At 51.1% G+C, this 16,368-nt stretch overlaps 1 protein-coding gene across 6 annotated transcripts in view; it reads left to right on the top strand.

The window, feature by feature from the left end:
- INPP5B (inositol polyphosphate-5-phosphatase B) overlaps nucleotides 1-16,368 on the top strand; it is a 31,968-nt gene that overhangs the window by 2,030 nt on the left and 13,570 nt on the right. For 3 of the 6 annotated variants that reach the window (XM_061596373.1, XM_061596374.1, XM_061596372.1), the window contains exons 4-9: nucleotides 395-424; nucleotides 1,686-1,799; nucleotides 12,066-12,189; nucleotides 14,416-14,577; nucleotides 14,836-14,937; nucleotides 15,324-15,438. In XM_061596373.1, the coding sequence (XP_061452357.1) occupies nucleotides 395-424; nucleotides 1,686-1,799; nucleotides 12,066-12,189; nucleotides 14,416-14,577; nucleotides 14,836-14,937; nucleotides 15,324-15,438 (647 nt within the window). Of the gene's footprint in view, nucleotides 1-394; nucleotides 425-1,685; nucleotides 1,800-3,010; nucleotides 3,130-3,915; nucleotides 4,007-8,137; nucleotides 8,243-12,065; nucleotides 12,190-14,415; nucleotides 14,578-14,835; nucleotides 14,938-15,323; nucleotides 15,439-16,368 lie in introns of those variants that run through there. The other 3 variants (XM_061596377.1, XM_061596376.1, XM_061596375.1) reach the window with 3 other exon arrangements.

Genomic DNA, 16,368 nt, shown 5'->3' on the forward strand with positions numbered 1-16,368 from the left:
ATATCTGTCCTTTGATCTCCTGCTGTCTCTCCCTTCCTGCTAGACTGATACGCAAAGGATGTTGATCCCAGTTCCTTCCTGCTTTCTCACTCTTCTTCTTTCTCTTGAGAGGGGAGCAGACATCTTTCCTTTGTCTCTCCCTCTCATCCAGCATGAGGGCGAGTACTGGGCTCAGTGCTCGTTTCTCCAACTTAGCTAGTTAGCTAGATAGAGGACTCTTTCCTATCAAACATGTACTTCCAGAATAAAGTAGTTATTTTTTATTTTAAAGCTTAAAGCCTCTGTCTGACTAATTTGCAGGGAAGGTGGAATCTTAGCAAAGATTCAAACACACACATGTAAGCTCGCTCAAAACTCTCTGTTCCGCTAATTGCTTCTCTTTCTCCCTTGACAGTCCCCCAGGAGAGTGACCTGCATGTTCCAGGTAAGTATCCATGGTGGCTTTTGTAAATGATGATTCCTAAAAAGTGTAGTGTTCCTCCTCTCCTACACACACAACTTGACATCACAGAAAATGGGCCCCTTGCTGGAGATCAGACACCCATTTCTGGGAACCCCTCACCCCACTCCCTGGCAAGCAGTGGTGTGAGCAAGACCAACAGGGCCATGGTTTGTTTTCTGGACTAAAAAATAACCAAAATGTTGTACCTAGGAAAGCAACATTGCACGACTGAGTAACATGGGCAAAAGTCAAGCAATATACATTTAGAGGTATTCCTTTGCATGCTTTATTTGCTTCAGCCAGCCTTTTTTAAATTCCTTTCCTGCCCCTCCTCCCAAAGGAGTCATGGGCGAAGGAGCTCTGCACTCAACAAAGCGAAGCCTGCATGTCCAGTGCACCTCAGTTTGAATTCCGAGGCTTTACCAGCCACACACCAAAGCAAATCTCTGTAACCCATGAGGGCTAGAATCTTGCTTTTTGAAATATAAAAATCTGTGGTGCTATTGTGAACCACGTAGGCATGCAAAGTTCAAGTGCTGCCACTGAGCCTCTCTGCTCTGTCTCATTTTATGTATATTGTTCATTTATTTTATAAATGTGTATGTTGCCCTTCAATACAAATATTTCCAGGGGAGCTTATAAGATAAGGCAGGGGTGGGGAACCACTGCCCCACGGGCCAACTTAGCCTGCCAGGCTGTTTTGGGGAAGCCATGCCTGCCCCCCCAACACCTGACATCAAACATGAAATCTGGGGGGGGGGCAGGATGAAGCTTCAAAGGAACAATTAGGAGCTTAAAGTGGGTTCCTGCTTGTTCATTTGATGAGCAAGGCATGCCACCAATCAGCTGATGGGCAGGGGGTGTATGCCTTGCTCAAGACAGGGGAAGCTGCTTCTCCCTCCCTCCATGGTTGTGTTCACCGCCAGTGTTGGAGCTGCAAAGGAGCAGGGCAGGGCGGCTTGCAAGGGCCTTTGTGAACCGCAGGGGTGCTTGGGAAGCCCCAGGCTGGCAAAGCGCCTTGTGCTGTGGTTCCCACGCTTGGGTACTTGACGGGCAGGCAGGGCAACCTGCTGGGTGGAACCAAAGAGCTTCTCTACTCCCGATACGAAGAAAGTAAACAATACAGTCCCAGTCTTGTCCACTGCGGTGTGCAACGGGCAGTGGTGGAAGTGCTTGAGACCTGCTTCTGCCAGATCAACCCGTGTTATTAATGCTGCCCTCCTCTTGCATCCTCCATGTGCAGGGTCTGATGTAACTGTCCAGATAATGTCAAGCGACGCAATCTTGCTGGTGCGGCTGCCTTTTGGCTCACAGACCCAAAACTTCTTGAGAGAGGTCAGGAAGCGCTGCAGCCCAGGTACGAAGCTGTGTTGATGATGCTTGGGTCACATTTACTTTTGCAAAGATTGGAGCTGGGGTCAGTGTGGAAGCCCTGGTGTGTGGGAGGTGGTCACAGTTACTGACTCCACAGGGAAGACAAAGATCCAGGCCATCGTATACTCTGTTATTACATATAAGTTCCAAGGGCAGAGTTTCAGGATAGGAAACAGGTCCTTGGCCAAGCCATGCTGGGCTTGCCTCTGCCCAGGCTGGAGCAATCTACTGAAGGGCTCTGTTGTGGACGCTGCCTGCGTAGCAAAGGCACAGAGAGGTTACCAGCTGTACTAGCTGGCTGCTTTTCATAATATTCTGCAAGGCTTCCATGTCTTGTTTCTGCTCAGAGAAGGGTAAATGTCACTCCTAAACATCTTAGTTAATTTTTGTATATTTATATCGCATCTTCCTTCCAAGAAGCTTGGCGGAGGGCATACCACATCCCCTCCCGTTTTTAATATTGGCACACTCAATAGGGCTTGAGAAGCCAGAGAGAGGAGTCCAAACGTTACCAGGGAAGGGGAGAAAGCCTCCCATTGCATACCAAGAAAAAAAAGTCATGTTGAGGCACAAGAGGAGGAGCACCTCAGGCTCGACCCCCCACTGCAAACATCCCAGAATAACCACTTAGCCACACCACCCACATCATCAAATATGAAGATGACATCAAACTAAGGTAACTTAATAACTTACCCAAAGACAGAAACAGCATTCTAGGCTATTTTGACAGGATGGGGAACTGGATCAAAACGAATGTTTTCTGCATTTAGATACGAAGAATCAGATACACAAATACAGGGCAACTGAAATCAGGCTTGACAGCGGTATGTCTGCAAAGGATCTTGGGGTTTTAGCAGACTGCAAGCTAAATATGAGCTTGCAGGGTGATGTGGCAGCTAAAAAGGCTAATGCTGTTCTAGGCTGTATCAACAGAAGTGGAGTGTTCAGGTCACAAGAAGTAGTAATGGTACCGTCTCTATCCAGCTTCACCTGGTATACTGTGGCCATTTGTGGGCACTGTAGTTTAAGGATGACATTGGCAGACTGGAGTATGTCCAGAGGAGGGCAGCAATGGTGGGAGACCCAAGTCTTTGGAGGAAAGATTGAAGGAATTGGATGTGCTTAGCTTAGAGGAGAGACCCTTATCACAGTGATAATGGGGCAAATTTGTTTCCTGTTGCTCCCAAGGTGGGAACTGAACCAAGGGATTCATAGGGTTAGATGAAACACCCGGAAGAACTTCCTGACTGTGTGAGCTGCTTGACCATGGAGCAGGCTGCCTTGGAAGATGGTGGACTCCGCTTCATTAGAAGGTAGATACTATCAGGGGTGATAGGCATGGGACTTCCTTAATCAGCAGGCAGCTGGATGAAAAGGCCTTTCAGACCTGTTTCAGTTCTATGATCATGGGGTATTTATCTCCCCACTCACAGCCTCAAAGACTCCAGAAGCAAAGGGAATGGCCTGGGGCAACAAGAGAGTTTGCCACCCAGGTTCAAATCTAGGAAGTGCAGTGGGGAGAGGAGGTTTGCTCTGGGGGATTTTCCAGCAGAGAACGCTGATGAACCCATCGAAACCCTGGTCTCACGGCAGAATGGCAAAATGACATGGGACGTTGACGTGATCTGGAGTCTAGAGCATCCACTCTGGGGTTGTAGAGACTGAGTGGCTCTTTGGTATTCTGGGGAGCTTCAGGCTATAAAGCAAGCTGGACTGAGACTAGAGCACAAGTGGTGGAAGTCTCGCTCTGATGCTGACCAAACACTAGTTAGTGCACACAGTCGTGCCTACCATGTGGCAGTGTGGACTGCGAAAAAGGCTCACTTCACAGCTTGCATTGCAACTTCTAGTAGCCATCCAGAAGAGTTATTTCAAACGGTCTGCGGTTACTGACCCCCTACTGTGGGGGAGGGGCCTCTGGAGCATTGAAGGACCTGCTGTGACCAGCTACACACTTTGAGGATAAAGTCGCTCGACCTTGAAGGGACTGGCTGAAGAACTCTTGGAACTACTGTCTATTATCTTTGCGAAATCGTGGATGATGGGTGAAGTGCTGGATGACAGGAGGAGGGTTAATTTTGTCCCTTTCTTCAAAAAAGGAAAAAAGGAGGAACCTGGGAACTACAGAAGAGTCAGATTGACATGAATCCCTGGGAAAATTATGGAGCAGATTATAAAACAGTCAAGTCGGTAAGTACCTTGAAAACAATGCAATGATTACTAGATGCCAACATGGATTTAACAAGAACAAATCCTGCCAGACTAATCTTATCTCATTTTTTGATTGGGTAATCTCACTGGTAGACTGTGGGACATAATATATCTCAACTTCAGCAAAGCTTTTGACAAAGCGTCCCATGATATTCTGATTAGCAAGGTGGGCTGGATGAAACAACCATCAGGTGGATCCACAGCTGGCTACAGAATCGTACTCAAAGAGTGCTTATCAATGGTTCCTTCTCAAACTGGGGGAAGGTACCAAGTGAGGTACCGCAGTACTCAGTCCTGGGCCCAGTTCTGTTCAACATTTTTATTAAGGACTTGGATAAGGAGGTGCCAGGAATGCTTACCAAACTTGCAGATGATACAAAATTGGGAGGAATAGCTAATACCTTGGAAGACAGAAACAAAATTCCAAGGGATCTTGATAGGCTGGAGCATTGGGCTGAAAACAACAGAATGAAATTTAACAGGGACAAGTGCAGAGTTCCACACCTAAGGGGAAAAAAAGTACAGTTATAAGATAGGGGATATTTGCCTCGGCAATACTACGTGCAAGAAGGATCTTGGGATTGTTGTTGATCACGAGCTGAATATGAATGAACAGTGTGATGTGGCTGCAAAAAGGGCAAATGCTATTTTAGGCTGCATGTAGTTTCCAAATCGCATGAAGTACTGGTTCCCCTCTACACGGCACTGGTTAGGCCTCATCTTGAGTACTGCATCCAATTCTGGTCTCCGCACTTTAAGAAGGATGCAGACAAACTGGGACGGGTTCAGAGGAAGGCAACAAGAATGATCAGGGGACTGGAAACAAAGCCCTAGGAGGAGAGACTGAAAGAAATGGGCATGTTTAGCCTTGAGAAGAGAATACTGATAGCATTCTTCAAACACTTGAAAGGTTGCCACACAAGGGAGGGCCAGGATCTCTTCTTGATCATCCCAGAGTCAGGACATGGAATAATGGGCTCAACTTGCAGGAAGCTGGATTTTGACTAAACATCAGGAAAAAATTCTTGTTAGAGCGGTATGACAATGGATCCAATGTCCTAAGGAGGTGGTGGGCTCTCCAGCACTGGAGGCATTCAAGAGGCAGCTGGACAGTCACCTGTCAGGGATGCTTTAAGTTGGATTCGTGCATTGAGCAGAGGGTTGGACTTGATGGCCTTGTAGGTCGCTTCCAGCTCTACAGTTCTATGATTTTGGAGTGACCTTGACTCTGCTGTTGTTGCAGAAGTACCCAGTGCTGGAGTTGGTGATATGTTGTGGGATCAGTTTCAGCTTATGCAGTCAGCTGATGTGGACAAGATGTTGGCAGCTACACGTCTGATCACGTGCCCTCTTAACCCGTCACTCCTGGCTTAGTAAAGGCAGTTTGACTGGTTGGGTCCAGAGCATGGTTATCACTTCACTGCATAAGGGGGTAGTCCCTTTGGCCTTGACAGAGGCGGAGGTGAAGCCGCTCTTAAAGAAACTGGCCCTGGACCCCTTGCATTGGAATAACTAACAACCAGTTGCCAATACCCCTTTCTTGGGGAAGGTGGTGGAGAACGTAGTGCTGGGGCAGCTGCAGGCCTTCTTGGGTGATGTGGATTACCAAGATCCGTTCCAGTCTGGGTTTGTGCCTGGCCCTGGACTGAGTCAGCCTTGCTTGCCCTGATGGATGACCTCTATATAGAGCAGGACAAGGGGAGTGCAACCTGCCTCCTGGTGGAATGAAAATTGGAGACACCATGTTATGGTGGTTCCAGTTCTGCCTACAGGACTGGGTCCAGAAAATAGCATTGGGCGATCGATTTTTGGCACCCTGGCAGTTGTGCTATGGGGTCCTGCATGGTACCATCTTATCCCCAATGCTATTTAATATCTACTTGGAGTCACTGGGTGCAGTGACTGAGAATTTTGGGGCAAGCTGTCATCACTATGCTGATGACAGTGAGCTCTATTTCTCCATTGTATCTGAATCAGGAGAGGCTGTGTGGGCCCTGGACCGGTGCCTGGACACAGTGGTGGGATGGATGAAGGAAAATAAGCTGAGCTTGAATCCTGGCAAGACGGAAGCAGTCTGGGTGAGTGGCTCCCATGTCTGAGAAATTGGTCAGTTGTCTGCCCCGGACAGGGTGGCACTCCCCCTGAAGGAGCAGGTACACAGTCTGGGGATGCTTCTGGACCCAACTCTGCACTGGAGGCCCAGGTAGTCCCAGTAGCTAGAAGTGCCTTTTATCTGCTGCACCTGGAGAGACAACTATGAGTCCATTCCTGGACCGGGAGAGACTGGCCACAGTAGCTCAGGCACTGGTGACGTCAAGACTGGATTACTGCAATGTGCTCTGTGTGGGGCTTCCCTTGCACTTGACCTGAAAACTGCAATTTGTGCAGAAAACTGCAGCCAAATTGCTGATGGGAGCGAGACTTTGTCAGCATGTAACACCTCTGCTCAGAGATCTGCACTGGTTGCCGATTTGTTACTGGGAAAGTTCAAAATGTTACTGCTGGTACTACTGTGGAATATGCTCCCTAGTGAGGTGAACCTGGTGCTGTCATTAACATATTTTCAGCGCCAGGTAAAGATGTACATTTTCTCCCAGGCTTTTGATAGATTGAGATGTTTTGTTTTTAATATGCTGCCAAACCTTCTTGTGGCTGCGTGGGGGTGCTATTGTTACTGCTTTGTGGTTGCTTATTATGTTTTTATAGTCTGTTTTGTCATTGGATTGGATTGGATATCAAGTGACTAATAAATCTAATAAATAATAATAATATAACGCCCTTAACATCTTGGGGCCTGTTTACTTGCGAGACCGCCTTACTCCATAGCACTTCAGTCTGCAGAACAGGCGCTGTTACAGGTGCCACATAATACTCGTTCCATACTTGTAAGAGATTGCTCTTTTAGTGTGGCAGCCCCTACTCTTTGGAACTCCCTGCCTATTGACACCAGGCAGGCACCTTTCAGTGCCTGCTTAAAACTTTTTTAGTTTAGGCAAGCCTATCGATACCCACAGATGTTGATCTGTTGTAATTTTTTTAGTTAGCTGTTGTTTTAATTGTTTTAAATATATATATGTAATTACTTGGTTTTAACTGTTTTGATAATCTTAATGTTTTTTGTAAACTGCTTAGAGGTCTTTACATTTAAGTGGTGTATAAATTTGGTTAAATACAATAGCATTAAGATAAATTATTGTTTGCCACGGAGCACGAGAGTACCTGGAGCCAGCAGCTTCAGAACAGTTGAGGAACAGCTGGAATATCCAGCTCCCTGCTGCTGTGAGGACTTTCTGGGGCACCCTGCAGAAAAGGAGAAGGCCCTGAGCGAGAGGCATCTGCCATGGCGGTCCTTCTGGTGCAGCCGGGCTTTCACCAGCTCCTAGCCATGTGTCTCCAGTGCAGGATTGCAGCCTTAAGGCAAGGCAAATGCAGAGCCAAAGGCCGCCTTCCTGCTGCTGTGGTGGGTGCACCGAGTGTTTCAATAGTGCCTTCTTAACTCGGAGAAGCCGGTGGCTGCTACGCCTAAAGCTTTATTCAGCGAAGGAGTGCCAGAGCTGCAGTGCTTTCCCAGTTCGACCTTTATGCTGGAGTTCAGCTTCCAGACCTCTGCGGCGTCTCCCTGCACGACTCTTTGCTGGATGGAACCGGTGCCTGTTTTAACACCGGGTACAGCCTAAACACGTCGCAGTGCCTCGCGCCGGCGCCCGGACCCCTTCCTCCTGCCCAGAGCGACCGCCCCTTCCCTGCTCTGTCCCTCGCGCCTGGAAGCCCGAGCCCCCCCGCCTTCAAATCCCTGGCCTGCCCTCCCCGCTGTCCTGCAGCCAGCCGGAGCGACTCGCAGGCAGTTTGGCGGGGCCACAGCGTGCGAGCGCCGCGCTTCCCTCTGTCCCGCGCCGGCTCCGGCGCTGCTGCAGGTTGGACGCCTCTGGGCCGGTCTTGGGGGAGCGCGGGGGCGTCGGAGCACCGGCAGCGCTCGCAGTCGAGGGAAACCGCCTCACCGGGCTCGCTGCCCTCCGCGACGCCCTGCTTTTCCGGCAGCCGCGGCGCGAGCCGGGCCCCCTTGGACATGCCCGCGGAGCTCTGTCGTCTGCTCTGTGGGCATTGGGCGGAGGCGTGGCCCGCTGTGATTGGTGGAAAGGCAGGGGCGGGGCCTGGCTGCTCGCTGCGTGTGGGATTCAGAGCGAGCGATGTGCGCTTCTCGGCGGCTCCGCGCAGGTAGGACGAGGCTATTGAGGACTAGGCGCTTGCTCCCTCTTCGGGCGGAAGCGGCAGCTCGCCGTTCACTGCGCCGCTGTCCTGGCTGGAGGAGTGCCTTCGTGCTGTGGCCTGCCTCGCAGGGCCGGTATAAGGGAAACGGACGGTGGCATAACCGCGTGCATCGCTGGAACTCCTCGGGAGGAGAGCGCTAGAGGGTCCCGCCAGTGGGTCCCGCCAGTATCCGCGGGGCGGAGGAGAACGCATCGGCCCTTCTCCGGCGCGAGGCGCGGAGATCCCCCCGAGAGGAGGCGCGGGCGCCTGCTTGGGGAACTGCGCTGCGAGGCCTGGCCTACAGGTGCTGGCGGGCGCCCTCTTCCTGCTGCGAGGCGGGGTCCCGAAGCGCCGCCCCCCTCTCCGGGCTCGTCCCGCCGCGCAGAGGGAAGAGGCTGCAGCTTTGCAGGTTGCCCGGGATGCCCGCCCCATCGGAAGGGATGGACCCGTCGCCGCCGCGCCTGTGGGGCTGTGCTGGGGGGGGGCTGCCTGCGGGAAGCCCCCTGGAAACGCGGCACCTTCCTGGTCTGCAGGACGAGGCGGACCGCCGAGCAGATGGCTGGTCCTCGGGGACTTCCTGCACAGGGGCAGCCTCTCGCTTTCCTTCTTTGACAGCGCTCTCTGCCAAGTGGCACCGACCCGGTGGCTGGATGCTACTGCCCAGCCGGGGAAGGAGGCCGCCTTCCTGCATCTCTGCGATGTTGCCATTTCAAGGTGGCTCCGCCTGGGCCGAAAAGCCCATTCCAGGGACCGCTGCCTTGCCACCGCCTCTGGCACCAGTGCCTACGCACTCCGGCCTTGCCTTCTGGGGGCGGGGAAGGTCGGGCAAAGCCTCCGAGAGCGGGAGAGACTTGCTTGAGGAGACCCTGGCCTGGTGCAAGGTCAGGAATCCTGCTGCTTCTGGACCTAGAGGAGAACTGATGGTCTTCCCTGCCCCCCCCCTTGACTCAGCCTGGAGAAGGGCTGGGGGAGGTTTACCAACGGGAAAAGTAGCTCTTCCACCGTAAAGGAGCAGAGCCGAAAGGAGCAAGTGCTGAAACGTCCAAGCAGGCGCTTGCTTGTACAAACTTGGTTTACATTCCACCAAAAAACAGTTCTCAGATTTTTAATATGTCAGTTCAAAAATCCTTAGATTTCCTAAAGCATCCCTCAAAACTCAGTTTCAACATTTAAAAGTTCAAACTAAAGAACCTTGGAGTAAAGTCTGAAGGTTTGCCAAATTGTGAATGTGTGTATAACTCAGGGCTCATCCAGACGACTGTAAAATGTGTGACACGATCGCTTTGTGTTTTCATTATTTTTCGGTCGTCCATATGACGCCACATGCTTTTGCGCATTTTTGCGCGGTTACATCCGCTCCTGCAATACTGCAAATCATGCGATTTGCTTTTTTAAACCGGGAATCATCCACTGTACCTTCAGGCGCTCGGATGCAATACCGCAGACTTTACAGCTGTGGGCGTTTGATGGGCGGTTCTTGGGCGGTTCCCCATATCCCTTCCCTCATTCTCAGCCAATCACGTATTTCCACTGTTGCACATGTGCACAAATGTCTGGGGAAAGCGGGGGGGGGGGGGAAGGAACCTATCAGAGCAAACTGGGCAGCCGCTCAGGGTGAGATCTGCAATTGTGGTTGTTTGTAAACTTTTTCAAGGGAGAAAATATTTATCTTTGCCTAACCTCCACCCCTCACCCCCGCATCAAATGTCCTTCTTGAACCTATTGGTCTTTGCTTCCAGGCATCTAGAGTCGAGGGAGAGGGGGGAGAAGAGAAATACAGTAGGGCCCCGCTTATATGGTGGGTTCCATTACAGACCCCCGCCGTAAAGCAGAAAACGCCATAAAGCGGAACCCCATTGACTTTAATGGGCTGCGTCGTGCAAGAATGACACGAAAATTGCACACAACGTCTCAAAAGGGGGAAAAAAACCCTTTAAAATGGAAAACGAAAGGCGCCGTATCAGCGGAACGCCTTAAAGCGGAACACTGTAAAGCGGGGCCCTACTGTAGAGGCTTTCCTCTTGGATTACAGACACTCAAGCACCCTTACTCAATTTCGCTTTCCTGCCTGCAAGGCTACTCTCTTTGAGTCTTGTCAATTTGAACCACAGCCTGCAGGTTCTCTGCAGCCCGGCTGAGCTGGAAACATACAGTGCTTTTGCGAAATATCACAAATACAATAAATAAATAAATACAGGAATTATAGGCATATAAGTGGTTTGCATGTTTCTTTTATCAGAGGGAACACCGCAAAGCCTGTGCTGGTCGCTTCAGCGCAGACTGACACAGCAGCATGCGGGGCTGTTTGCCCGCATTCCCTGCCTGAGCCAAGAGCGGCCTCCCGTGTGTGGGGGGGCTGTTTGCTTCCCTCAGGGGCAGCATTCCTGCTGCCGAGCCGCATAATGGTCCGCGGCTGAACCCTGCAGTGAATGAGCCCAAGGGTTATGGGGGGGATTCACCCGGCGGTTACAAGCGCTGATCCCTTGCACTGCCCACAATCCCCCTGGATGGTCAGGGGCACCTGAAGACACCTCCTTGGCTGGCGCTGCTCCAGAGTGGTGAGCGACAAGGAACTCCATTACCATCAGAAAATTCAAACTTTCGCGCTCGTATGTTCAAGCGCATGCGCCTTGTTGTGCTTCATTGCAAAGGGGGAGAGGAGCATACGTCATATTTTTGCGGACCAATTGGCTGATAGGGGGAGTGTTATGGGCGGAGCTGGGAAAAAGCAAGAAGTACAGGTCCTCTCGCTGCGTGTGTGGGCGCAAAGAAAGTGGGGGGGGGTTTATTGGGAAAGAGCGAACAAACAGGCAAAGTGAGGACTGTCAGATGACGAACCGGATATGGAAAACGTGGATTATCCCGCTCGTTTGGATGAGCCCTCAGAAAGACTTATTGCAAGCACTGCTGGGAAAGCCCCCCCCCCCCCCCCGGCAGTATGGCCCCTTGTAGGATGAGCTTTGAAATACGACTTTTTAAAACAAATGCGATTTTTTAAAACAAATGCACTTTAAAAGCTGAACTCAGCATCTAGGAATGTAAGAGATTATAAGTGACTGGTGAGGGTGAGTGTCTGTTTGGTGGTGCTCCCCCCAGGTCAGGAGAGGCCAACTGCTCAGTCACTCAGTCGCTGGCTTGCCTGGTGCAGAGAGGGTTGCCAAATGGGTGGCTCCCTTTCTGTTTAATTTGCCTGCACCCTGTGATTTTATTGCTGGGTGTTTCTTTTTCAATCAATGCCTTTCCTTTTCTGGCTCTAGTACTCTGCTTCTGGCCTGGAACTTAGGAAGGAATACAATGTACAAAGGGATGCCTGCTAAGATGGCCTGCGCTCCGTCTGAGGTGTGCTGCTGTTATGCCCACTTTTCAGACTGGAGACAGGCTGAGGCAGGGCAACTTGTCTGTGGCCAGCCCATGGAGTCCTTGCAGAAGGGATTTGGATCTGGAAGGTTGCCAGTGCTGGATCCTCTGCTCTGGCACTGGGACGCATTCTGCAAACAACCCCTGGGGGTCCCTGCTTCTTTTGTGATCTGTAACTCAGGTCTGTGCCAGAAGGGAGTTTGTTTTCCTCGGACTTCTCCCTCTAGTTATATTTCTTTCTCCCCCTTACCAAGCAACCTTTAGTTGTCCCTGAGTCCAGTGTGAGCAAGGCAGCATTCTGGCAGCCCACCCCCAGAATGGAGAAGCCAAGACAGGGAGGATCCTTCTTACATGGGAATGGCCTTGGGCAGAGGGTGTTTTCCAAGGCCCTGGTCAGAAGCACACAGCTCTCATGGGCTTCTTCTGCTTCCAGGAGTCGCTGGGAATGAAGACCCGAAGCAACGAGGGAAGCCACTGTCAGTCATGAGCCAGGGGTGCGGTGCAAGTGGTGTCCACACAGCTGCAGCTGCTGCTACTGGTGCTGCTGCTGCTCCCAGGTAGGTAGGGCCTGACAGCCATGGCCAGGTAACACAATGGCAGGAGCGGCTTTGTGACTCGCTTCTGGGGTTAGAGGGCTGGGTGAGCACTGGGTAAGGTTAGCTGCTGCTGGCATCCTTCCTACCAAAGGAGTGTGCAAGCTTTGGAGTTACATAAATTCCTCTTCTTTCTGTCTGGCAAGGAGCTCTGTGGAATTCCTTTACCAAAAGAAAAATAACTGTTGACACTTGATGAATTGGAGAGGAAGAGAAGACTCCCTCTGCTTCAACAGAAGTGGAGAACCTGTGAACTACAACTCCCATCATGCCCAAGCACTGATCATGTTGGCTGGGGCTGTTGGGGGTTAAGGGTCCAACAGGTTCCTCACTCCTGCTTTAAAACATCACCGACTGCTGAGTCCTTCTTTGAGAGCGTGAAACACCATTACAGCAGACTTGGGTCAGGGATCTGCTGGGCTTGAGAACAAAGGAGACTGGAGCCAACTGGGTGAGACCATGAGTCACTGGTCCTGAAAGTGCTGCACTGGCTGCCAGTGAGCTGCCAGGCCCCATTCAAGGTGTTAGTGCTAGCATATAAAGCTCTCAGTGGCTTGGAACCCAAGTACCTATAGGAGCACCTTCCTCCGTATCAACCATCTTGGACCCTACAATAGTCTGGTGAGGCCTTGTTGGTGGTGCTACCACTGGAGGCTGCTCAGCTGGTATTGACCTGTGACGGCGCCTTTTCAGTGGTGGCTCCCCGTATTTGACATGATATGTATCTGCCTCCCTCATTACTGTCTTAGAGGAAGAAGTTAAAAACACTCCTATCTGATGTCTGAAAGATACTGTTCCTGGCAAATCACAGATTTAGAGATTGCTTTTTAACTGTTTTAGAATGCCTCTAAAATGTAAATGTACTGCCTTCAAGTCGATTCCGACTTATGGCAACCCTGTGAATAGGGTATTCATGAGGCTGAGAGGCAGTGACTGGCCCAAGGTCACCCAGTGAGTTTCATGGCTATGTGGGGATTTGAACCCTGGTCTCCCAGGTCATAGTCCAACACCTTAACCACTACACCACACTGGCTCAGAATGCCTGTGCAATGGCTTTTTTCCCCTTGATATGTTTGCCCCCCTGGACTCCTTCAGGAGGAAGGGCAGGATATACATTGAGTGCATGAACAAACTGGATGGGAGTCTGCTTTCTCAGATTTCCACAGAGGAGCCAGTGTGGCAAAAAATAGCCTGGAAAAAGAGGAGACCTTAGTCTACATCTTGTCATGCCCTTTCCCTTGGAAATGCTGACATTGTTGTGCTGTGTGTATTTGTGTGTGCTTAATTTCATTTAAAGCAACACCACAGCAGCAGAGTAACAACAGATGTTGAAAATGCGAGTGTGCTAGCATGTCCGTGCGTTTGCCTAAGAAAGCAGGCTTTTACCCTGCATCAGCATCAATGAGGCTTGAGACTTAGTAAAATAAGAAAATATACTTTATTTATAGAAATACATAGTAGATAGAAAAGCATACCTAGTTCTAACTAACTAGCTAAGTTGGAGGCATAAAGGGAGTTAGCCCCATGCTAGGAGAGAGAGCAGAGACAAAGGATGTCTCTTCTCTCCCAGACAGTCAGAGGACAAAGGAGTTGGAAAGGGCGGAAGGAGAAGGGGCAGGTAAGCTTCCCTAAGACGTCATAGTCTAGCGACAGAAGGAAGTCAGTCAGAGCATCACAGGTAAAAGGTAAACAAAGCCTATCCATCTGGAGGACCCTTGCTCTCTCTCCCTTCTGGAGCATAAACAAAAGAACAAAACAGGAGTTGCTGTTGCCCCACTTCCAACAGAAATGTGATGTGCTTGTGTGAGAGAGATCTACACCCGTGACGGCTTTGTGGTGATCCAGCTGCGGTGGAGGATGGACTTTCTAGCTGGAGGGCTGCCTGCTTCCTTCAGGCTGCAAAACCCTGCAATGAACCAAACATCTCCAGGCTTTCTGTGCCCCTGGAGCCACTTGCCTGTCCTCCTGTAAGGGTTGTGTCCTGGCCAGGGAAGTGACACTGTGAGCATAGAGCAGCATTGCTATTATTTGTCCTTGAGGGCAGAGGGTTGTGGCCTGGTCCTGAATCAAGGCAGCGAGGCCTGCGCGGCAGTCCCACCCGGTGCTCTTTGTGCTTCCTACCAATTGCAACATCTGAGAATAACCCTAGTGCCAAAATATCCTCCCTCCGGCCTTTCTGGTTATTTTCAGGCTCAGGAATGAAGTCACCAGCGAGATGGTCCGATCCTCAAGTGTGCTGGTGTCGGACACGGTGCGGGGCTTGTCCATGCAGACTTTTGGGCTGAGAGATACCATCATAAGGTCCCATCTTCTGCAGAAAGAGGATTTGTACACGCACCTCCAAAGCTTCAAGTAATGGTGGTCCTGAGAGGGGGAGGTGGGAGGCAGCCTCATGCCTTCATGAGATTGTTTGCACAAGCCTGAACATTTTCTGCTTGAAGCCCACCAGCCCCTTTGCCCGTTGCCTCCTTGGGGGTCAGAGCGGCTGAGGCTGGGAGTAGGACAGGCAAAGGTGCTGTGTGTGGGGGAGGGGAATCAGGGTGGGCCCCCCTCCATCTCCCTCGGCTGCCTTTCGGGCACTTCTGGAGCAATGCTTGTTTCTCTGGGCAGGTTTTTTGTTGGGACATACAATGTGAACGGCCAGTCCCCCACGGAGCCGCTCCAGCCTTGGCTGACCCGAGACGCTGACCCTCCAGACCTTTACTGTGTGGGGTGCGTAGGCCACATGATCGAACGAATTAAGTACTTACGTAATTACTGCTTAAATGTCGGAATGGCTAAAGTGGCACAGTGGTTCTCCCCCATTTTATCGTCACTGCAACCCTGTGAGGTAGGTTAGGCTATGAGACAGTGACTGGTGAAGGTCACCCAGTTAGGCTTCATGGCTGAGTGAGATTTGCACCTGAGGTCTCCCCCTCCAATCATGTCCGTTGAGCTGTCCCTTCTTGGACAGACACATCTTTGCAACTCATTTGAGCCCTTGAATGCAGGCTGTTTAATTAGTGCTTAATTCCTGTAACTCTTGCTCCTCTGTGGAGGGGGGGTGAACAAGGAGGAGTCATGCTGCACCACTCATGGCCTTCATTTCTTGGATGCAGCTTCCAAGAGCTGGACCTGAGCAAAGAGGCCTTTTTTTTTAACGACACGCCGAAAGAAGAGGAGTGGCTTAAAGCCGTTACGGAAAACCTTCACCCGGGGGCCAAGTATGCCAAGGTGAGTGGCTTCAGCTTCTGAGGGCCCCTTCCCTGAGGGAGGCTCTGCTCTCCTTGTTTTGAACCACTTCCTCCCGTCCGCCATGCGTGTCTGCAGCAGAGGCAAAAAGGGTTGTCCCTTCACCAAGGAGAGGAGCCTCCGACGATGACAGTGAGGGACACCTCCAGTATCCTCCCTCGTCCCCCATTTCCAGGACAAGGGGGCAGGGCATATGATGTCACACACCCCTTTATCTCCTCGTTCCTCTGGTCAGGACCCCCCCTGCCCTCCCCGGCTGCGTCACAAATGGGGTGTGTGAGCTCACTCTGCATCTGATGGGGGATGTATTGCCAAGGCCTGGAAGCTCTGGCCCCGATTTCCGTTGAGCAAATTTTCTCAGTCACAAGGCAGGAGAACTGACAGACAGCTTTGCCCATCCCCTCCAGTTGCAGGCAGGGCCAGCCAGTGTGGCACCACTTCCAAGCAGGACGCACCTCCTGTACGCATTTTTTCTGGCTCTGCCTTCAAGAGAGAGATCCCAATTCTGGAAAGGAAGCACAGTCTGATGGGGTCACTGAGATTTGGTGGGTTGGCATACAGCAATTGCAGGCTATGCCTTGTGCAAAGGAATAGACCCACCAGAAAAGGGGGCAATGGACGGCTCAGCTGAAAGAATGAAAAAAGGGATATATTTGTGGGAGCGCATTACAAGGCTGCCCAGCCATCCAGAATTCTAGTAGTGACAGAGATTTCAGCAAACCTGTCATTTGCTGGAAGTCTAACCCTGCTGACCATGAAACACCCGACATTCTTCACTTCCCTTGCTTGAAATCTTCATCTTTCAGAAGGTGGAGGGAGGAACAAGGGGATCTGCTATCATGACAACTTAATCCTGGCCACCAGGGAAGAGCCGGTTGGTGAAATAAAGGTGGCAGGAACTGTGGGGGAAAG

The sequence above is a fragment of the Rhineura floridana genome, chromosome 15, assembly GCF_030035675.1.
Source record: "Rhineura floridana isolate rRhiFlo1 chromosome 15, rRhiFlo1.hap2, whole genome shotgun sequence".
Taxonomy (NCBI): Eukaryota; Metazoa; Chordata; class Lepidosauria; order Squamata; family Rhineuridae; genus Rhineura; species Rhineura floridana.